The 18,166-nt window shown below is 47.3% G+C and overlaps 2 protein-coding genes across 4 annotated transcripts in view; both read left to right on the top strand.

Moving 5' to 3' along the window:
- The window catches only part of ophn1 (oligophrenin 1), a 33,745-nt gene that overhangs the window by 8,754 nt on the left and 6,825 nt on the right, over nucleotides 1–18,166 (top strand). Inside the window, exons 4-20 of one of the 3 annotated variants that reach the window (XM_035527087.1) lie at nucleotides 1,351–1,422; nucleotides 2,275–2,376; nucleotides 2,922–3,032; nucleotides 3,212–3,298; nucleotides 3,755–3,884; nucleotides 4,605–4,705; nucleotides 7,232–7,323; nucleotides 7,655–7,730; nucleotides 10,233–10,266; nucleotides 10,446–10,508; nucleotides 12,898–12,972; nucleotides 13,670–13,754; nucleotides 13,913–13,971; nucleotides 16,547–16,652; nucleotides 16,935–17,094; nucleotides 17,300–17,438; nucleotides 17,807–17,836. In XM_035527087.1, coding sequence (XP_035382980.1) covers nucleotides 1,351–1,422; nucleotides 2,275–2,376; nucleotides 2,922–3,032; nucleotides 3,212–3,298; nucleotides 3,755–3,884; nucleotides 4,605–4,705; nucleotides 7,232–7,323; nucleotides 7,655–7,730; nucleotides 10,233–10,266; nucleotides 10,446–10,508; nucleotides 12,898–12,972; nucleotides 13,670–13,754; nucleotides 13,913–13,971; nucleotides 16,547–16,652; nucleotides 16,935–17,094; nucleotides 17,300–17,438; nucleotides 17,807–17,836 — 1,522 coding nt within the window. Of the gene's footprint in view, nucleotides 1–1,350; nucleotides 1,423–2,274; nucleotides 2,377–2,921; nucleotides 3,033–3,193; nucleotides 3,299–3,754; nucleotides 3,885–4,604; nucleotides 4,706–7,231; nucleotides 7,324–7,654; nucleotides 7,731–10,232; nucleotides 10,267–10,445; nucleotides 10,509–12,897; nucleotides 12,973–13,669; nucleotides 13,755–13,912; nucleotides 13,972–16,546; nucleotides 16,653–16,934; nucleotides 17,095–17,299; nucleotides 17,439–17,806; nucleotides 17,837–18,166 lie in introns of all 3 variants that reach the window. The other 2 variants (XM_035527086.1, XM_027032352.2) reach the window with 2 other exon arrangements.
- Nucleotides 7,738–9,446, top strand: LOC118241543. Its single transcript, XM_035527089.1, has 2 exons — nucleotides 7,738–8,659; nucleotides 8,786–9,446. The coding sequence occupies exons 1-2, from the start codon at nucleotides 8,058–8,060 to the stop codon at nucleotides 8,829–8,831; spliced, it is 648 nt and encodes a 215-aa protein (XP_035382982.1). The 5' UTR covers nucleotides 7,738–8,057; the 3' UTR covers nucleotides 8,832–9,446.

Genomic DNA, 18,166 nt, shown 5'->3' with positions numbered 1-18,166 from the left:
GGAGAGGAGAAGAGTAGGCTGAGGAGAGGAGAAGAGTAGGCTGAGGAGAGGAGAAGAGTAGGCTGAGGAGAGGAGAAGAGTAGGCTGAGGAGAGGAGAAGAGTAGGCTGAGGAGAGGAGAAGAGTAGGCTGAGGAGAGGAGAAGAGTAGGCTGAGGAGAAGAGTAGGCTGAGGAGAGGAGAAGAGTAGGCTGAGGAGAAGAGTAGGCTGAGGAGAGGAGAAGAGTAGGCTGAGGAGAAGAGTAGGCTGAGGAGAGGAGTAGGCTGAGGAGAGGAGAAGGCTGAGGAGAGGAGAAGAGTAGGCTGAGGAGAAGAGAAGAGTAGGCTGAGGAGAGGAGAAGAGTAGGCTGAGGAGAGGAGAAGAGTAGGCTGAGGAGAGGAGAAGAGTAGGCTGAGGAGAGGAGAAGAGTAGGCTGAGGAGAGGAGAAGAGTAGGCTGAGGAGAGGAGAAGAGTAGGCTGAGGAGAGGAGAAGAGTAGGCTGAGGAGAGGAGAAGAGTAGGCTGAGCGGTAGCTCCTGGAACTCTGGGTCCTCACGCACCAGCCGCACCAAAGAGGCCTGGAAGTTCAGAATTGAAACCATGAAATGAATTCCGATGAATTCTGGAATTCTAGAATTCCGCCTCAGGGTTTGGCTTCCAGTATCCAGATGTCTTGGACATGTAAAACACATTTTGGGGATAAATTTGAATAATAACTCTTAACAGAAGGTGAGTGTGCACCGGCGTGTTAAGGGCGGGTCATGGCAGAGGAAGGTGTGGCCATACTGAATGGCCAACACCAACCTGTTCACTGTCAGGTAATTATCATGAAAATGTGTGGTGTGTACTGTGCGGACCTGTCTGTCAGGATGAGAAAGAGAGGGAGAGGGAGGGTCATAAGTCTACTGTCTTGTTTCCATTTTCTCGATGTGTGCATCGTGAAGACAACGAGGACAAACCAGTCTGTGTTGGTGGAGTATAAAAACCAGTTCTGCTAGTGAGATGAAACACTCTAGTGACACACTCACACAAGGACTTTATTTAACCACATACCTGTGTACGTGTGTGTGTACGCGTGTGTGTGTACGCGAGTGTGTGTGTACGCGAGTGTGTGTGTACGCGCGTGTGTACTCGCGTGTGTGTGTGTACGCGTGTGTGTGTACGCGAGTGTGTGTACGCGAGTGTGTGTACGCGAGTGTGTGTACGCGCGTGTGTGTACGCGCGTGTGTGTGTGTGTGCGTGTGTGTGTGTGTACGTGTGTGTGTGTGTACGCGTGTGTACGTGTGTGTGTGTGTATGTGTATGTGTATGTATGTGTGAGTGTGTTTAACTAGCCATCTGTTCCTGATCTCTGTCTGTCTTTCTGTTTTATAGGTACAGAATGCATGTGACTTGCTTATTAAGCCTTTGGAGAAGTTCAGAAAAGATCAAATTGGTGTCACAAAAGTGAGTTAATACACACCACCTTTTGTGTGTACACACACACACACACACACACACAGAGCATTAAACCTGTTAGACATGTATAGATGTACAAGGCTTGAGACAGAGGGAGTCAGTAATATCGCTGGAACAGCCACTACTGTCTAGCAGGGCATGGGTGGGGAGCGTTTCATCTGCATATGCTGTAAAGCACTTTATAAAGAAGTGTTTTTACACATATGCCATTAAAAGTATTATTTAAAGTTAGAGAGAAACTATGAGAAATATGTGAGTCAGATGTGAGAGAAGCAAAGGAAGAGAGCGTAGCGATACATGTAGAGAGAAACAAACGAGAGAAGCACCAGACTGGTAGGAAAAAAGAGACATGGAAAAATGGTTGGTTGCCAGTCCAGAACATTCCACATTTCAGATTAATCTCATCTGTGTGTGTGGGGGGAGCAGTACCCCAAGTGTTTGGTGTTTGTGTATTTATATGCATTTTTCCCTAAATATGAACATATGAGTGTGATCATTGTGTGTTTGCTTGTGTGTGTTTGCATGTGTGTACTTGGCTGTGGGTGGGTGGGTCTGTGTGTGTGTGTGTGTGTGTATGTACTTGGCTGTGGATGGGTCTGTGTGTGTGGGTGTGTGTGTGTGTGTGTGTGTGTGTGTGTACTCAGAAAGATCATGGTATCTTTTGTTTAAGGGTTACAATAACCACTCAGTTCCACTAGGGGGAGCAATGAGCACCCTCTTGGTAACAAGAGATCTCATCAGAATACAGTAAAAGTTCATCTAAAAACAATAAAAGTAAAAAGTGTGTGTGTGTGTGTGTCTCTGTGTGTGTGTGTGTGTCTCTGTGTGTGTGTATTTCAGGAGCGCCGTAAGAGGTTTGAAAAAGAGAGTGAGAAGTACTATTCACAGCTTGACAAACACCTGAACTTGTCCTCCAAAAAGAAGGAGTCCCAGCTACAGGAGGTGAGTGTGTGTGTGTGTGTGTGTGTGTGTGTGGGGGGGGGATGTGCTACTTCTGTTATGAGGAATGCTTTGGCAATACAATATGATTTTGTCATTCCAATAAAGTGATTTAAACTGAATTTGAAAGGGAGAGGGAGGCAGAGATGGAGATAAAAAGAGAGAGAGAGAGGGAGAGACAGACAGACAGACAGACAGACACCACTAGATGGGAATAGCATGCAAGAGAGTCCCTGCATACAGAATTCTGCAGAACTATACTAAAGGTTCAAAGAGAAACACCAACTAATACATGCAGGAAACACCAACTAATACATGCAGGAAACACCATCTAATACATGCAGGAAACACCAACTAATACATGCAGGAAACACCAACTAATACATGCAGGAAAACACCAACTAATATATGCAGGAAAACACCAACTAATATATGCAGGAAAACACCAACTAATATATGCAGGAAAACACCATCTAATGTGTGTGTACGTGTGTGTGTATATATATATGTATGTGTGTGTGTGTGTGTGTGTGTGTGTGTATCCGCAGGCTGATGATCAACTAGATAAGGAGAGACAAGCGTTCTATGAGTCATCTGTTGAATACGTGTACCAGATCCAGCAGGTCCAGGACAGGAAGAAGTTCGATGTTGTTGAGCCTGTGAGTGTGTAGTTTCTTACACACACACACATGCAGGTTTTGGATTATGCAAGTGTGAAATTTCTTTTCAATGTATAGAGACAAAAGGGCAAAAATAGTTTGTGTCCAATACTTACATTAATCTTAATCTGTATGTGTGCGTGCGTGCATGCGTGAGACAGGTGTTGGCTTTCTTGCAGAACATTTTGACCCTGAACAACCTCACAGTGGAGATGACCCAAGACTTCCTACCATACAAACAGGCACTGCAGCTCAGCCTGCAAAATGTGAGCCAATCAGCTTCCTCCTTTTAATACGCATCACTTCCTCATACTGATCTGAACCTTTCAGGTTACTTTGGAAACAGCTGCTCTTAGAGTTATGGTTCATTTAGTTAATACCACCATACTCTATACACACCACCATACTCTATACACACCAGCATTGTTTAACACACCAACTACCACAACATTCTCCAACAGACACCAGCTGTCTTCAGTTATCATTTGGCTTTTGAACGTTACAGTAAACAAACTGAAAAGCAAAAGGAACCAGTGTGAATTGTAAGAAAATATTGCAGAACATTCTAGAAACTTCTCACGCATCCCACACGGAGACAGCACCACAGCCCCATGCTGAGCTATAAGCTATGAAGTGTTAGCCTTTGAGCAGCCACATGGGGTGATTTGTACGCATAGTTGGCCAGTTCTGACCAGGAGTGGATGCTGTTCTTGTTGCCATAGACACGTAACCACTTTGAGAGCACGCGGGAGGAGATGGAGGAACTGATGAAGAGGATGAAGCAGCCCAATGTCATGGTCAGACATGGACAGCAGCTGACCATTGAGGGTCATCTCTACATACAGGAGAAATGTGCGCTGGCCACGCCTTCTGACCGCTTACAAGAGCTTGTGTGTCCTTTCTAAAAGGACTGTATACATTTATATTTATATATATATAATATATATATTTTTTACTATTGTGTTTACAATGAAAAAAAAACATGCTCTATTACACCTTATGATTGCTTATAAGTGTCTGTGTGGAAACTTTATGAACTTTGGGAACATCACAATACTTAGGAAATTTTCAGAAATAAAAGGTTTATCACATCTCCTAACAGCTTAAAATAAAACTTTATTTATAAATGGGACGGGATTTGGCTCCTCTTTGCTTTACCCCTCCGTAGGAGAGTGTAGGAGACACTCCAAACGGAGGACTGTAGCAGACACTCCAAACGGAGGACTGTAGCAGACACTCCAAACGGAGGACTGTAGCAGACACTCCAAACGGAGGACTGTAGGAGACACTCCAAACGGAGGACTGTAGGAGACACTCCAAACGGAGGACTGTAGGAGACATGGACTGTTATGAGAAATTTCTCTTGTGATGACCAACAAGCAACCAAAGAATCCCACAAATCTCAAGTATATTCTCTGTCAATAAGCATATAAAAATCGCAATAACCATGATCTTCATTGTGTTGGTGTGTTACAGTCCTGTCCTCTGTAACCTTATGCCCAGTATGGACGTCTGTGTCACCACGGTTTCTTCCTCTGTCTCTGTTCTCTCTCTCCTGTATGGTTGTCTCAGGGGCTCTGGGCGTCACCTGGGTGAAATACTACTGTAAATATATGAAAGACTGTAAACTGCTGGTGATGCTGCCAACAGAACAGAAACCCGCAACTAAACAGGTAGACCAGTGTCCCCCTCGCCCTTTGTCTGGACCAGTGTCCCCCTCGCTCTGTGTCTGGACCAGTGTCCCCCTCGCCCTGTGTCTGGACCAGTGTCCCCCTCGCCCTGTGTCTGGACCAGTGTCCCCCTCGCTCTGTGTCTGGACCAGTGTCCCCCTCGCTCTGTGTCTGGACCAGTGTCCCCCTCGCCCTGTGACTGGACCAGTGTCCCCCTCGCCCTGTGACTGGACCAGTGTCCCCCTCGCCCTGTGTCTGGACCAGTGTCCCCCTCGCCCTGTGTCTGGACCAGTGTCCCCCTCGCCCTGTGTCTGGACCAGTGTCCCCCTCGCTCTGTGACTGGACCAGTGTTCCCCTCGCCCTGTGACTGGACCAGTGTCCCCCTCGCTCTGTGTCTGGACCAGTGTCCCCCTCGCTCTGTGTCTGGACCAGTGTCCCCCTCGCCCTGTGTCTGGACCAGTGTCCCCCTCGCCCTGTGTCTGGACCAGTGTCCCCCTCGCCCTGTGACTGGACCAGTGTCCCCCTCGCTCTGTGTCTGGACCAGTGTCCCCCTCGCCCTGTGTCTGGACCAGTGTCCCCCTCGCCCTGTGTCTGGACCAGTGTCCCCCTCGCCCTGTGACTGGACCAGTGTCCCCCTCGCTCTGTGTCTGGACCAGTGTCCCCCTCGCCCTGTGTCTGGACCAGTGTCCCCCTCGCCCTGTGTCTGGACCAGTGTCCCCCTCGCCCTGTGTCTGGACCAGTGTCCCCCTCGCCCTGTGACTGGACCAGTGTCCCCCTCGCCCTGTGTCTGGACCAGTGTCCCCCTCGCCCTGTGTCTGGACCAGTGTCCCCCTCGCCCTGTGTCTGGACCAGTGTCCCCCTCGCCCTGTGACTGGACCAGTGTCCCCCTCGCCCTGTGTCTGGACCAGTGTCCCCCTCGCCCTGTGTCTGGACCAGTGTCCCCCTCGCCCTGTGTCTGGACCAGTGTCCCCCTCGCCCTGTGACTGGACCAGTGTCCCCCTCACCCTGTGTCTGTGTCTGGACCAGTGTCCCCCTCGCTCTGTGTCTGGACCAGTGTCCCCCTTGCCCTGTGTCTGTGTCTGGACCAGTGTTCCCCTCGCTCTGTGTCTGGACCAGTGTCCCCCTCGCCCTGTGTCTGTGTCTGGACCAGTGTTCCCCTCGCTCTGTGACTGGACCAGTGTCCCCCTCGCTCTGTGTCTGTGTCTGGACCAGTGTCCCCCTCGCCCTGTGTCTGTGACTGGACCAGTGTCCCCCTCGCCCTGTGTCTGTGACTGGACCAGTGTTCCCCTCGCCCTGTGTCTGGACCAGTGTCCCCCTCGTCCTGTGTCTGTGACTGGACCAGTGTCCCCCTTGTCCTGTGTCTGTGACTGGACCAGTGTCCCCCTCGCCCTGTGTCTGGACCAGTGTCCCCCTCGCCCTGTGTCTGTGACTGGACCAGTGTCCCCCTCGCCCTGTGACTGGACCAGTGTCCCCCTCGCCCTGTGTCTGGACCAGTGTCCCCCTCGCCCTGTGACTGGACCAGTGTCCCCCTCGCCCTGTGACTGGACCAGTGTCCCCCTCGCCCTGTGTCTGGACCAGTGTCCCCCTCGCCCTGTGTCTGGACCAGTGTCCCCCTCGCTCTGTGTCTGGACCAGTGTCCCCCTCGCCCTGTGTCTGGACCAGTGTCCCCCTCGCCCTGTGTCTGGACCAGTGTCCCCCTCGCCCTGTGTCTGGACCAGTGTCCCCCTCGCCCTGTGTCTGGACCAGTGTCCCCCTCGCCCTGTGTCTGGACCAGTGTCCCCCTCGCCCTGTGTCTGGACCAGTGTCCCCCTCGCCCTGTGACTGGACCAGTGTCCCCCTCGCCCTGTGACTGGACCAGTGTCCCCCTCGCCCTGTGTCTGGACCAGTGTCCCCCTCGCCCTGTGTCTGGACCAGTGTCCCCCTCGCCCTGTGTCTGGACCAGTGTCCCCCTCGCCCTGTGTCTGTGACTGGACCAGTGTCCCCCTCGCCCTGTGACTGGACCAGTGTCCCCCTCGCCCTGTGTCTGGACCAGTGTCCCCCTCGCCCTGTGACTGGACCAGTGTCCCCCTCGCCCTGTGACTGGACCAGTGTCCCCCTCGCCCTGTGACTGGACCAGTGTCCCCCTCGCCCTGTGTCTGGACCAGTGTCCCCCTCGCCCTGTGTCTGGACCAGTGTCCCCCTCGCCCTGTGTCTGGACCAGTGTCCCCCTCGCCCTGTGTCTGGACCAGTGTCCCCCTCGCCCTGTGTCTGGACCAGTGTCCCCCTCGCCCTGTGACTGGACCAGTGTCCCCCTCGCCCTGTGACTGGACCAGTGTCCCCCTCGCCCTGTGACTGGACCAGTGTCCCCCTCGCTCTGTGTCTGAACCAGTGCAGTCCAGCACTGAAAAGGCAAATGATTAAAGTAGTACCCTCTCTCTCTCCCTCTGTTTCTCCCTCTATCCCCGTCTCTCCCTCTGTCTCTCTCTGTCCCCCCTTTTCCTCTGTCTTCTTCTACTTCTCCCTCTCTTCTTCTCTATCTCTATCTCTCAGGGTCCTGTAGAGTTGACGGTGAAGTCCTGTATCCGCCGTAAGACGGACTCCATAGATAAACGTTTCTGCTTCGACATCGAGACTCAGGAGAGGTGAGAGTCCTCCGCCGATTGGGCCGTGAGACACGGGCACTGTGAACGAGGTCACAAGGTTCCATACCTGGAGCACGCCCAGTTCCTCCTGTTTAACCAATCAGGTTGGGTCTTCACCTGATCAGTGCAGGGTACCCCTGCTTGGGCACCCTGAGGAATCCGCTGGGAAGTTTCCTGGTCCTTATTGCTTCCATTTACATGTTTACATTTACAACATTTGGCTGACACTTTTATCCAAGTACCTGAACCACTGAGCTACTGATCATTATTGTTGTTGTTGTTGTTGTTGTTGTTGTTGTTGCTGTTGCTGCTATGGTAACTTTTGCCGTAGGCCCACAGTCACTCTGCAGGCCACCTCTGAGGCCAGCAGGAAGCAGTGGATAGAAGCCATGGATGGAAAAGAGCCGGTGAGCTTCACTGCCGACGCCTGTTTAGCATCACCTGCAGGCCTGGAGGATCAGGCGTGCCTGTGGTTCGCTCTCCCTGCCTGGGGCCAGTTATTGTGCATTCATAAGGCATAGGGTTGTAGTGTTAAAATATATACTACTATTAAAAGCAATACTGTTGTATGTTATCATATTACAGTACTATTAAAATCACTTCAGTACTATTATACAATAATACTGTAATACTATAGTACTAAACAGAACAGGGATGCAAAACCAGCAGAATAAGGCTAAAGATGAGCAGACGACTGTAGACAGACCAAGAGCAAGGAACCAAAACACAAACACATGGCTAAGGGGCGGAGCGAATGGGCAGAGGAAGGGTGGAGCAAGAAACCAAAACACAAACACATGGCTAAGGGGCAGAGCGAATGGGCAGAGGAAGGGAGAAGCAAAGAACCAAAACACAAACACATGGCTAAGGGGCGGAGCGAATGGGCAGAGGAAGGGTGGAGCAAGGAACCAAAACACAAACACATGGCTAAGGGGCGGAGCGAATGGGCAGAGGAAGGGTGGAGCAAGAAACCAAAACACAAACACATGGCTAAGGGGCAGAGCGAATGGGCAGAGGAAGGGAGAAGCAAAGAACCAAAACACAAACACATGGCTAAGGGGCGGAGCGAATGGGCAGAGGAAGGGTGGAGCAAGGAACCAAAACACAAACACATGGCTAAGGGGCGGAGCGAATGGGCAGAGGAAGGGTGGAGCAAGGAACCAAAACACAAACACATGGCTAAGGGGCGGAGCGAATGGGCAGAGGAAGGGTGGAGCAATGAACCAAAACACAAACACATGGCTAAGGGGCGGAGCGAATGGGCAGAGGAAGGGTGGAGCAAGGAACCAAAACACAAACACATGGCTAAGGGGCGGAGCGAATGGGCAGAGGAAGGGTGGAGCAAGGAACCAAAACACAAACACATGGCTAAGGGGCGGAGCGAATGGGCAGAGGAAGGGTGGAGCAAGGAACCAAAACACAAACACATGGCTAAGGGGCGGAGCGAATGGGCAGAGGAAGGGTGGAGCAAAGAACCAAAACACAAACACGATGAGGTTGTCGACTAGAGGGCAGACAACATGGAGGGTCAGACTGGAAACTGGGACAATTATAATACTGTTGTACTATTAGAGTTGATTTTATCAGTTATTAAAATACTCTTGTACGATTAAAATACATTTTATGCCATTTTATAATACTCATATTAAAGTTCAGAATGTCTTCATATGTAAACACAAGTGTGCACAGTAATTAAAAGCTTTGAACAGTAAAAGTAGAAATAAAAAAATGTTAAAAACAAGAAAAAATAATTAACAGGACATAGAGTTCTGGCAGTTCTTGGTACCAGAGTCTGGTAGTCTGATACCAGATTCTGATAACAGAGTCTGATACCAGAGTCTGATAGTCTGTTACCAGAGTCTGATAGTCTGTTACCAGAGTCTGATAGTCTGTTACCAGAGACTGATACCAGAGTCTGAGTAGCAAACATTTTAATCTGAAGGCAACACAGAACAGATGTGAAATAGAGAAACGTGCTCTCTCTCTCTCTCTCTCTCTCTCTCTCTCTCTCTCTCTCTCTCTTTCTCTCCCTCTCCCCCTCCCCCCCCCTCTCTCTCTCTCTCGCTCCCTCTCTGCCTGTATAAAAGCCAGGACCTTGTCTTGCTCCATCTCTCTATATGCATAAAAATATAGTATTGGATTAGACTGGATTTTTTATATATATATATATATATATATATATATATATATATATATATATATATATATATATATAAAAATCCAGTCTAATCCATATATATATATATATATATATATATATAAAATATCTATCTCACGCAGTCATATCTGAATATTATGACCACCTACCTAATAATGGGAATAGCAGGACTGTATCTGGAAGGTATCCGGAGGCACTCGTACCCATTCCGACTGGGGTCCCTCAGACTGTGAGGTTGTGGGTCAGCTCGGCAGACCTGCCGATCCAAGTTTTCCCAGATGTGCTCCGCTGGATGGAGACTGGCTGAGTTAGCAGGTCAGGGAAGGACACGACCCATGCACAGTGAGGTGGGCTGTTATCCTGTTGATAGGAACCATTGGGGAACAACGCCAACGCGTACAGGTGCGTGTGGTCTGCTAGGATAGTAACCTATCATCATGCCCTTTTGGAAACCAGGCAAGTCATGTCCTGTCTCCATGACGATGGTTTGGCACTCTACTACAGCCAACCGGTGTGATCATTAATTATACGTGCAGCCAACCCCGTCACGTGACGCCTGTGGCAAGCCGGGCTGAGCTCGTTCCAAACCAGCAGTGGTCATAATATTCTGATATGGCTGATATCACTGTGAGTGTGTGTGTGTGTGTGTGCGTGTGTGTGTGTGTGTGTGTGTGTGTGTGCGTGCGTGCGTGCGAGCTGTTCTGGGGTCTCAGATGTCTGGGTAATTTGTGTTCTCTCTTTGGCGCGCTAGATATATCATTCTCCCATCCACAAACAGGCTGAGAGTACGTAAACCTTCTCACAGTTCTCACATTTTCACTCTGTAGATGAAACATGAAAGATACTCATTTGAAAGTAAAAAGTGATGATTATAATGAATATTATATAATTAATGTTATTCATAACATAATTGATTCTAGTTTCTAGATTCTAATTGATTCTTGTAATGTCTGTCTTTCCCCAGTGGAGCTGAATGACACTGGGTTCAAGTTCGTCAGAAAGTGCATCAATGTCATCGAGGTGAAAGGTGAAGTGTCTTGTCCTGATCACACTGCACACACTGTTCACCAGAGCTACACAGTCAAGACATTTATTAAAGTTTTAACCTATAAATCACACACACAGAAAGGGTCAGTTATTCCCATTTAACCAGTAGAGGGTAGCAGTACACCAGGACGTGTAGATTGGCCAAGACTGGGAGTGTGTGTGTGTGTGTTTGAGTTTGTGCCCAGTGAATAGCAGCTCAAATGACCTCAAATGACCCATAGTCGGTTATATGTGGAAAACATTTGCGGTCTTTGAAAACCAGAGACCAAGAGAAATAAAAAACACCCTGAATAAAGCAAACACCCTGAAGAATTAAAGAGGAAGCAAACACCCTGAAGAATTAAAGAGGAAGCAAACACCCTGAAGAATTAAAGAGAAAGCAAACACCCTGAAGAATTAAAGAGAAAGCAAACACCCTGAAGAATTAAAGTGACGGGGTAAGCAAGGTCAGATGCCCGCGGATGTAGAGCAATGGGTTCATTGTATTCCAAGTTCGTAGTGGGTGAACAAGCCAGGGTCAATACCAGGAAAGCCAAGACAGGGGTAAACCAAATCATTGAGGTAAGCAGTCCGAGTCAAAAACCAGAGAGCAAACACAAACCAGGCAAACTAATAAAGAGAAACAAACACCCAGTCTCATTCTAGTCAAGCGTTGTAACGCCGGTCTCACGCTGGTCTCACGCTGGAGTGCGTGTGATCTTTACTCAGATCTGTGATCAGTCTGAACTTTTCTGTCCCTTACTTCACTCCCTAAATCTCTCCTTCTCTCTCCTCTCTGTACTTGGTCGAGTCAGGAGGGCACCAGTGGCATGACTGGAGGTATTAAAATACTGGCCAAGCATTGGAAATAGACGTTCCTAAAAATGTGTAAAAACGGCATTAATAGCTGCAATAATAAAACTATCATCAGCAGGAACATGAAGAACAACAGCATTAATCATGGCTAGCAAGCCCTTATGACTGTAAAGCTTCAGCAAGCTAATGTGTAAACATATGTAGTAAACAAGACGTGTGCGAGGTGGATGAGGTGTGGGGGTTATTAAATGGCTAAAACAAACAGGAATGGGTCATTTGTCAGCGCGTATCTCTCGGGTGCTGATGTGTTGTGCATTCTGCAGCGAGGTTTGCTGTGTGCCCCTGCTACACACACCCACATCCCTCTCCAGTATTCCACTCCCACTGCTCCAGCAGGCACGGGGGATTTTCCGTGTTGGTTTATACCACTGAAATGTGGGAACTGATTTTGGATTTTTCCTGTAGGTGTTTACATTTTTCAGTCTCTGTCTCCTCCTCACCTGTCCTGCAGTGATCACATGTCCTCTCTGGACATTTACATTTATGGCATTTAGCTGATACTTTTATCCAAAGCGACTTACAATTGTGACTGAGTACAACTTGAGTAAATGAGGGTTAAGGGTCTTGCTCAGGGGCCCAACAGTGGCAACTTGGCAGTGGTGTCCAATAAGAGATTTACTAGTTTTTGTTTCATATTCCCAGTGTGCCAAACAGTTGTTTTTAATTTTGCTCTATAGTGGTTTAGGTTGAGTTGTGGTGGTAAGCAGAGCAGCTTGTAGCCTGTTGTCTGTTATCTGTTACATGATTAGTGCATCTCTGAACTAGCTAACTAAAGACACTCTCTAAAGGTTCAGTTCTGGGGTCTGTGATGCAATGTGCAGTGTTTCTCTGGCACTGATCTTTAGATGACCTTTTTGTGTGTTTATTTACGGTGGACATCAGCCTAATGTATTGGTGGGTGATTTTTAAATCCATTCTGCAAAGTTGTGTATGCAGACCCCATACCTCACAACCATCTAGTGTAACTATGGTGACTGAGTGACCCCATACCTCACAACCATCTAGTGTAACTATGGTGACTGAGTGACCCCATACCTCACGACCATCTAGTGTAACTATGGTGACTGAGTGACCCCATACCTCACGACCATCTAGTGTAACTATGGTGACTGATTGACCCCATACCTCACGACCATCTAGTGTAACTATGGTGACTGAGTGACCCCATACCTCACGACCATCTAGTGTAACTATGGTGACTGAGTGACCCCATACCTCACGACCATCTAGTGTAACTATGGTGACTGAGTGACCCCATACCTCACGACCATCTAGTGTAACTATGGTGACTGAGTGAATTGAACAGGAATTGAACTTCCCTTGTGTTGTAGGACGAGTCCAGTGAACTCAGACTGTTCCAACTGCTGCACAAATTCAATAATGTAAATATGGAAGATTATTGGACCGAGGCTGCATGTCTCACTCCTCTCATTTATCTTCCTCTCTTTTGGTCTCTCTTTCCCTCTCTTTCTCCTGTCTCTCTCTGTATGTGTCTCTCGCTCTGTGTCTCACAGGACAGACTCAGGAAGGAGTGTATCGAACTGTTGGCAGCAATATCCAAGTCCAAAAACTGCTGAACGCATTCTTTGGTGAGTGAGCAACTGAACATTTAGTATGTTTGTGTGATCATGTTTGGGTGTTTGTGTCTTTCTTTCCCTATCACACACACACACACACACACACACACACACACACACACACATACATAAAATAATGCATAGATGCATATAACATTAAACAATAATAATAATTACAACAGAGTATTTTTGGGATAATTATATAAACAAATAAGGCTTAAATAAAGTTTACATGAAAATAAATGATTTGTACAGTGAGTTGAGGGGACGCAGTGTTCCAAATGTATGGTGAACTTGTTAGTGTAAAGACTGAATTCGTTAGTGTAAAGACTGAACTTGTTAGTGTAAAGACTCGTTTACTGAAGTGTTGGACTAGCTCTGCACCCCTGCTCAGCTTGCTCTTGTCTCTATAAAAATATCAGAGAGAAGATCTTTATTGGTTTTCCTCAGAGACCAGTATGGGGACTTTTAAGGACACAGTATTTAGCAAAGGGAATCTTAAGTAAACCATAGCCACAAATATCCATGAGAGTGTCCTTGACCCCACACACAGACAGACATTCACACGTACATACATGCACATACACATGCACGTACTCGCATGTATGCACACACGTACATGCATGCACTTACGCACACAATCACACATACACACACACAAATGTGTATAAACAAATGCATGTTATTCTCTTTCTCCATCTGTACCTAGATCCCAAGTGTCCAGGTGATGTAGATTTGAACAGCAGTGAATGGGATATTAAGACCATCACAAGTGCAATGAAGTTCTATCTTCGGTGAGTTATACACACACCTGTGTGCATAACACACACACACACTCACATACAGACACACACAAATGCACACACATGTAGGATTCACTTTAAAATACAGATACACATGCATATTTTACATTTAGTATTGTTTACTTCCTTACGTGTGTGTGTTTCCACAGGAGCCTGAGTGAACCACTTATGACCTATAACCTGCACAGCAAACTCATCACTTCAGCAAGTATGAATTCATCCCTGCATCTGCTTAATAATAAAAGAAAGAGTGAAAAATGTAGAGAGAGGGAGTAGTGTCTGTTAAACTGTGTCCCCACACCAGGGTTTAGTATTGTTAAACTGTGTCCCCACACCAGGGTTTAGTATTGTTAAACTGTGTCCCCACACCAGGGTTTAGTGCTGTTAAACTGTGTCCCCACACCAGGGTTTAGTGCTGTAAACTGTGTCCCCACACCAGGGTTTAGTGCTGTTAAACTGTGTCCCCCACACCAGGGTTTAGTGCTGTTAAACTGTGTCCCCCACACCAGGGTTTAGTGCTGTTAAACTGTGTCCCCCACACCAGGGTTTAGTGCTGTTAAACTGTGTCCCCCACACCAGGGTTTAGTGCTGTTAAACTGTGTCCCCCACACCAGGGTTTAGTGCTGTTAAACTGTGTCCCCACACCAGGGCTTAGTGCTGTTAAACTGTGTCCCCCACACCAGGGTTTAGTGCTGTTAAACTGTGTCCCCCACACCAGGGTTTAGTGCTGTAAACTGTGTCCCCACACCAGGGTTTAGTACTGTTAAACTGTGTCCCCCACACCAGGGTTTAGTACTGTAAACTGTGTCCCCACACCAGGGTTTAGTGCTGTTAAACTGTGTCCCCCACACCAGGGTTTAGTGCTGTAAACTGTGTCCCCACACCAGGGTTTAGTACTGTTAAACGGTGTCCCCCACACCAGGGTTTAGTACTGTTAAACGGTGTCCCCCACACCAGGGTTTAGTACTGTTAAACGGTGTCCCCCACACCAGGGTTTAGTACTGTTAAACGGTGTCCCCCACACCAGGGTTTAGTACTGTTAAACGGTGTCCTCCACACCAGGGTTTAGTACTGTTAAACGGTGTCCCCCACACCAGGGTTTAGTACTGTTAAACGGTGTCCCCCACACCAGGGTTTAGTACTGTTAAACGGTGTCCCCCACACCAGGGTTTAGTACTGTTAAACGGTGTCCCCCACACCAGGGTTTAGTACTGTTAAACGGTGTCCCCCACACCAGGGTTTAGTACTGTTAAACGGTGTCCCCCACACCAGGGTTTAGTACTGTTAAACGGTGTCCCCCACACCAGGGTTTAGTACTGTTAAACGGTGTCCCCCACACCAGGGTTTAGTACTGTTAAACTGTGTCCCCCACACCAGGGTTTAGTACTGTTAAACTGTGTCCCCCATACCAGGGTTTAGTACTGTAAACTGTGTCCCCACACCAGGGTTTAGTGCTGTTAAACTGTGTTCCCTCACACCAGGGTTTAGTGCTATTAAACGGTGTCCCCCACACCAGGGTTTAGTACTGTTAAACTGTGTCCCCACACCAGGGTTTAGTACTGTTAAACTGTGTCCCCACACCAGGGTTTAGTACTGTTATACGGTGTCCCCACACCAGGGTTTAGTGCTGTTAAACGGTGTCCCCCACACCAGGGTTTAGTACTGTTAAACTGTGTCCCCACACCAGGGTTTAGTACTGTTAAACGGTGTCCCCACACCAGGGTTTAGTACCCTTTAGGGTTTTTGTTATCACGGTTTCAAGGTTAGCAGTGTAAAGCCACTTATGATCATGAGGATTAAAGCAGATTTATTGTCGCTGCGGTGATTATAGCCTGTCTTCATATCGGTGTGTCTCACACTGTCACCGTGGTGATTACAGCCTGTCTTCATAGCAGTCTCACACACACTGTTGCCATGCCGATTATAGCCTGCCAGTGTGCCCATGTCTTTAGCACACGCTGAATGGTGTGTTTTACCTGTGGAGCAACTTTACGGCTCCCTCTCTGCCGAACATCTTGAAAGGATCTCAAAGTTCTGCCAAAACATTCAAGAAACTCTGAACCAGAGCTGGGAGACATACAAAAGGAATACCAGAATGACGTGAACATGGACACATGTGCATCAGGAGGGAGGAGCCAGACTGGAGCTGGAGGGACAGCCAGAAAACCCGGAATGGACTAGACCATTACTCTAAACCCAGAATGGACTAGACCATTACTCTAAACCCAGAATGGACTGTGCCATTACTCTAAACCCAGAATGGACTGTGCCATTACTCTAAACCCAGAATGGACTAGACCATTACTCTAAACCCAGAATGGACTAGACCATTACTCTAAACCCAGAATGGACTGTGCCATTACTCTAAACCCAGAATGGACTGTGCCATTACTCTAAACCCAGAATGGACTAGACCATTACTCTAAACCCAGAATGGACTAGACCATTACTCTAAACCCAGAATGGACTGTGCCATTACTCTAAACCCAGAATGGACTAGACCATTACTCTAAACCCAGAATGGACTAGACCATTACTCTAAACCCAGAATGGACTGTGCCATTACTCTAAACCCAGAATGGACTGTGCCATTACTCTAAACCCAGAATGGACTGTACCATTGCTCTAAACCTGGTTTGTCTAAATACCACATGAAAACAGGGTTGTACAGTCACAGGAATGAGAATAACAACTCATAGGCTTCTAGACATAATGGCAGATGCTAAGAAATCATAATTCGTTCACATTTAACAACTGTGTGTGTGTGTGTGTGTTAACTTCAGAATCAGAGAATCTGGATTACCGTTTGGGAGCAGTACACTCGCTAGTGTACAAACTGCCCGATCAGAACCGTGAGATGCTGGAACTACTGATCAAACACCTCGTAAGGTAAAACATACACACACACGCACACTCTGCCTCTATAAGTACAAGTGATAATAATAATAATGTCACCTATACCTGGCAATCAGTAAGAGGATATGGCCTGTGGGTGTGGTTAGTGTATAGTGTACAATTGGAGTGTGGTTATCCCTCCCAGGACAGGAAGGGAAATGGGATGTGGGATGTGGTGAAGGTGAGAAATATCAGAGCATGTTTGGGTGGAGCAGAGAGACACCCTCATCATTGTGTTTTATTTCTTTCTTTATTTCTTTATTTATTGTTTCCTAGCATTTGTAGCCATAGCAGCGAGAACCTTATGACAGCGTCCAACATGGGCGTGATATTTGGCCCCACCCTGATGAGGGCACCAGAGGAAACTGTCGCAGCCATGCTGGACATCAAGTTCCAGAACATCATCGTCGAGATCCTGATCGAGGACTATGGGAAGGTAAGGCTCCACGCAACGCTACCAGAGCTTCCAGAAATAAGACCAAATCATATCTGCGCCCACGCGTGCGTGCGAGCAAATCAGTTCTTCTCAAGAGCAGTCCTGTCTCTGTCCTGCTCGTCTTGTAAACGGGCTCTTGTCCTGTTAGAGGTCGTGTTCGTGTGGTAATGTCATCTTTGACTTCACAATGTCTCTCTGATGTTAGATCTTCAGTGGTCCTCCGGAGGAAAGTTCAGCACCACCAGTCCCGCCCCCGAGGGTGGCCCTGAGGAAACGACAGCCAATCACAATCTCCAAACGGCCTCCTAGGCTTTACCCCGCCCTCCAGCCGCCGATATTCGAGAGTAAATAGCATTGACCTCATCTTCATCACCACCATCATCTTCTTTTATTTTCATTATAGTTGGCATGCTTGCTACTATTTTCACACGAAATGGAACAAGTTTCAATCTTTTTCTCTAAACTTGGATTAATTAAAAAAAAATATTTTATCAAAGTATTTCCCGCTTTTTCTTCAAAGTTGCATTTTGAAAAGTTTTTTCTGTACTTTTATCAAATAATTTGCCTTATTTTTCTTTAAAGTTGCATCTCTGACTTTTGTATAGCTTTATTTAGATTTTTTTGTATAATTGTATTATTTTTTTCTTTAAAGATCCTTTCAGAGTCCTTTGTACATGGTGTGTTATTTAATGTAATTTCTATTACATAACAGATGCGAAGCACGAACCCGCAAATGAAAGAGGTGTGTGTGTGTGTGTGTGTGTGTGTGTGTGTGTGTGTGTGTGTGTAGACGTGAGTAGATGTGTGTGAGTAGGCGTGTGTATGTGGGTGTGTTTGTATGTGTAGCTGTGTATGTGTGTTTTTGTTGTGTGGATGAGTTTGAATTCGAACACTTTCCCCCGTGTGTATTTGTATAACATTGTATAACATTCTGTGTGTGTGTGTGTGTGCAACTTTACTTTAAACTTTATAGTAAAGATCTGTCTGTGAGAATTGAACCTTAAACAAACCTTAGCCAGTGTAAACACAGCAAAAAGGCCAAAGTATGAAACCTTCCTTATACAGTGCAAAA

This window comes from Electrophorus electricus, chromosome 6 (genome assembly GCF_013358815.1).
Source record: "Electrophorus electricus isolate fEleEle1 chromosome 6, fEleEle1.pri, whole genome shotgun sequence".
NCBI lineage: Eukaryota > Metazoa > Chordata > Actinopteri > Gymnotiformes > Gymnotidae > Electrophorus > Electrophorus electricus.
Note: the sequence above shows the minus strand (reverse complement) of the source record. Positions and strands in the feature narration are given on the sequence as shown.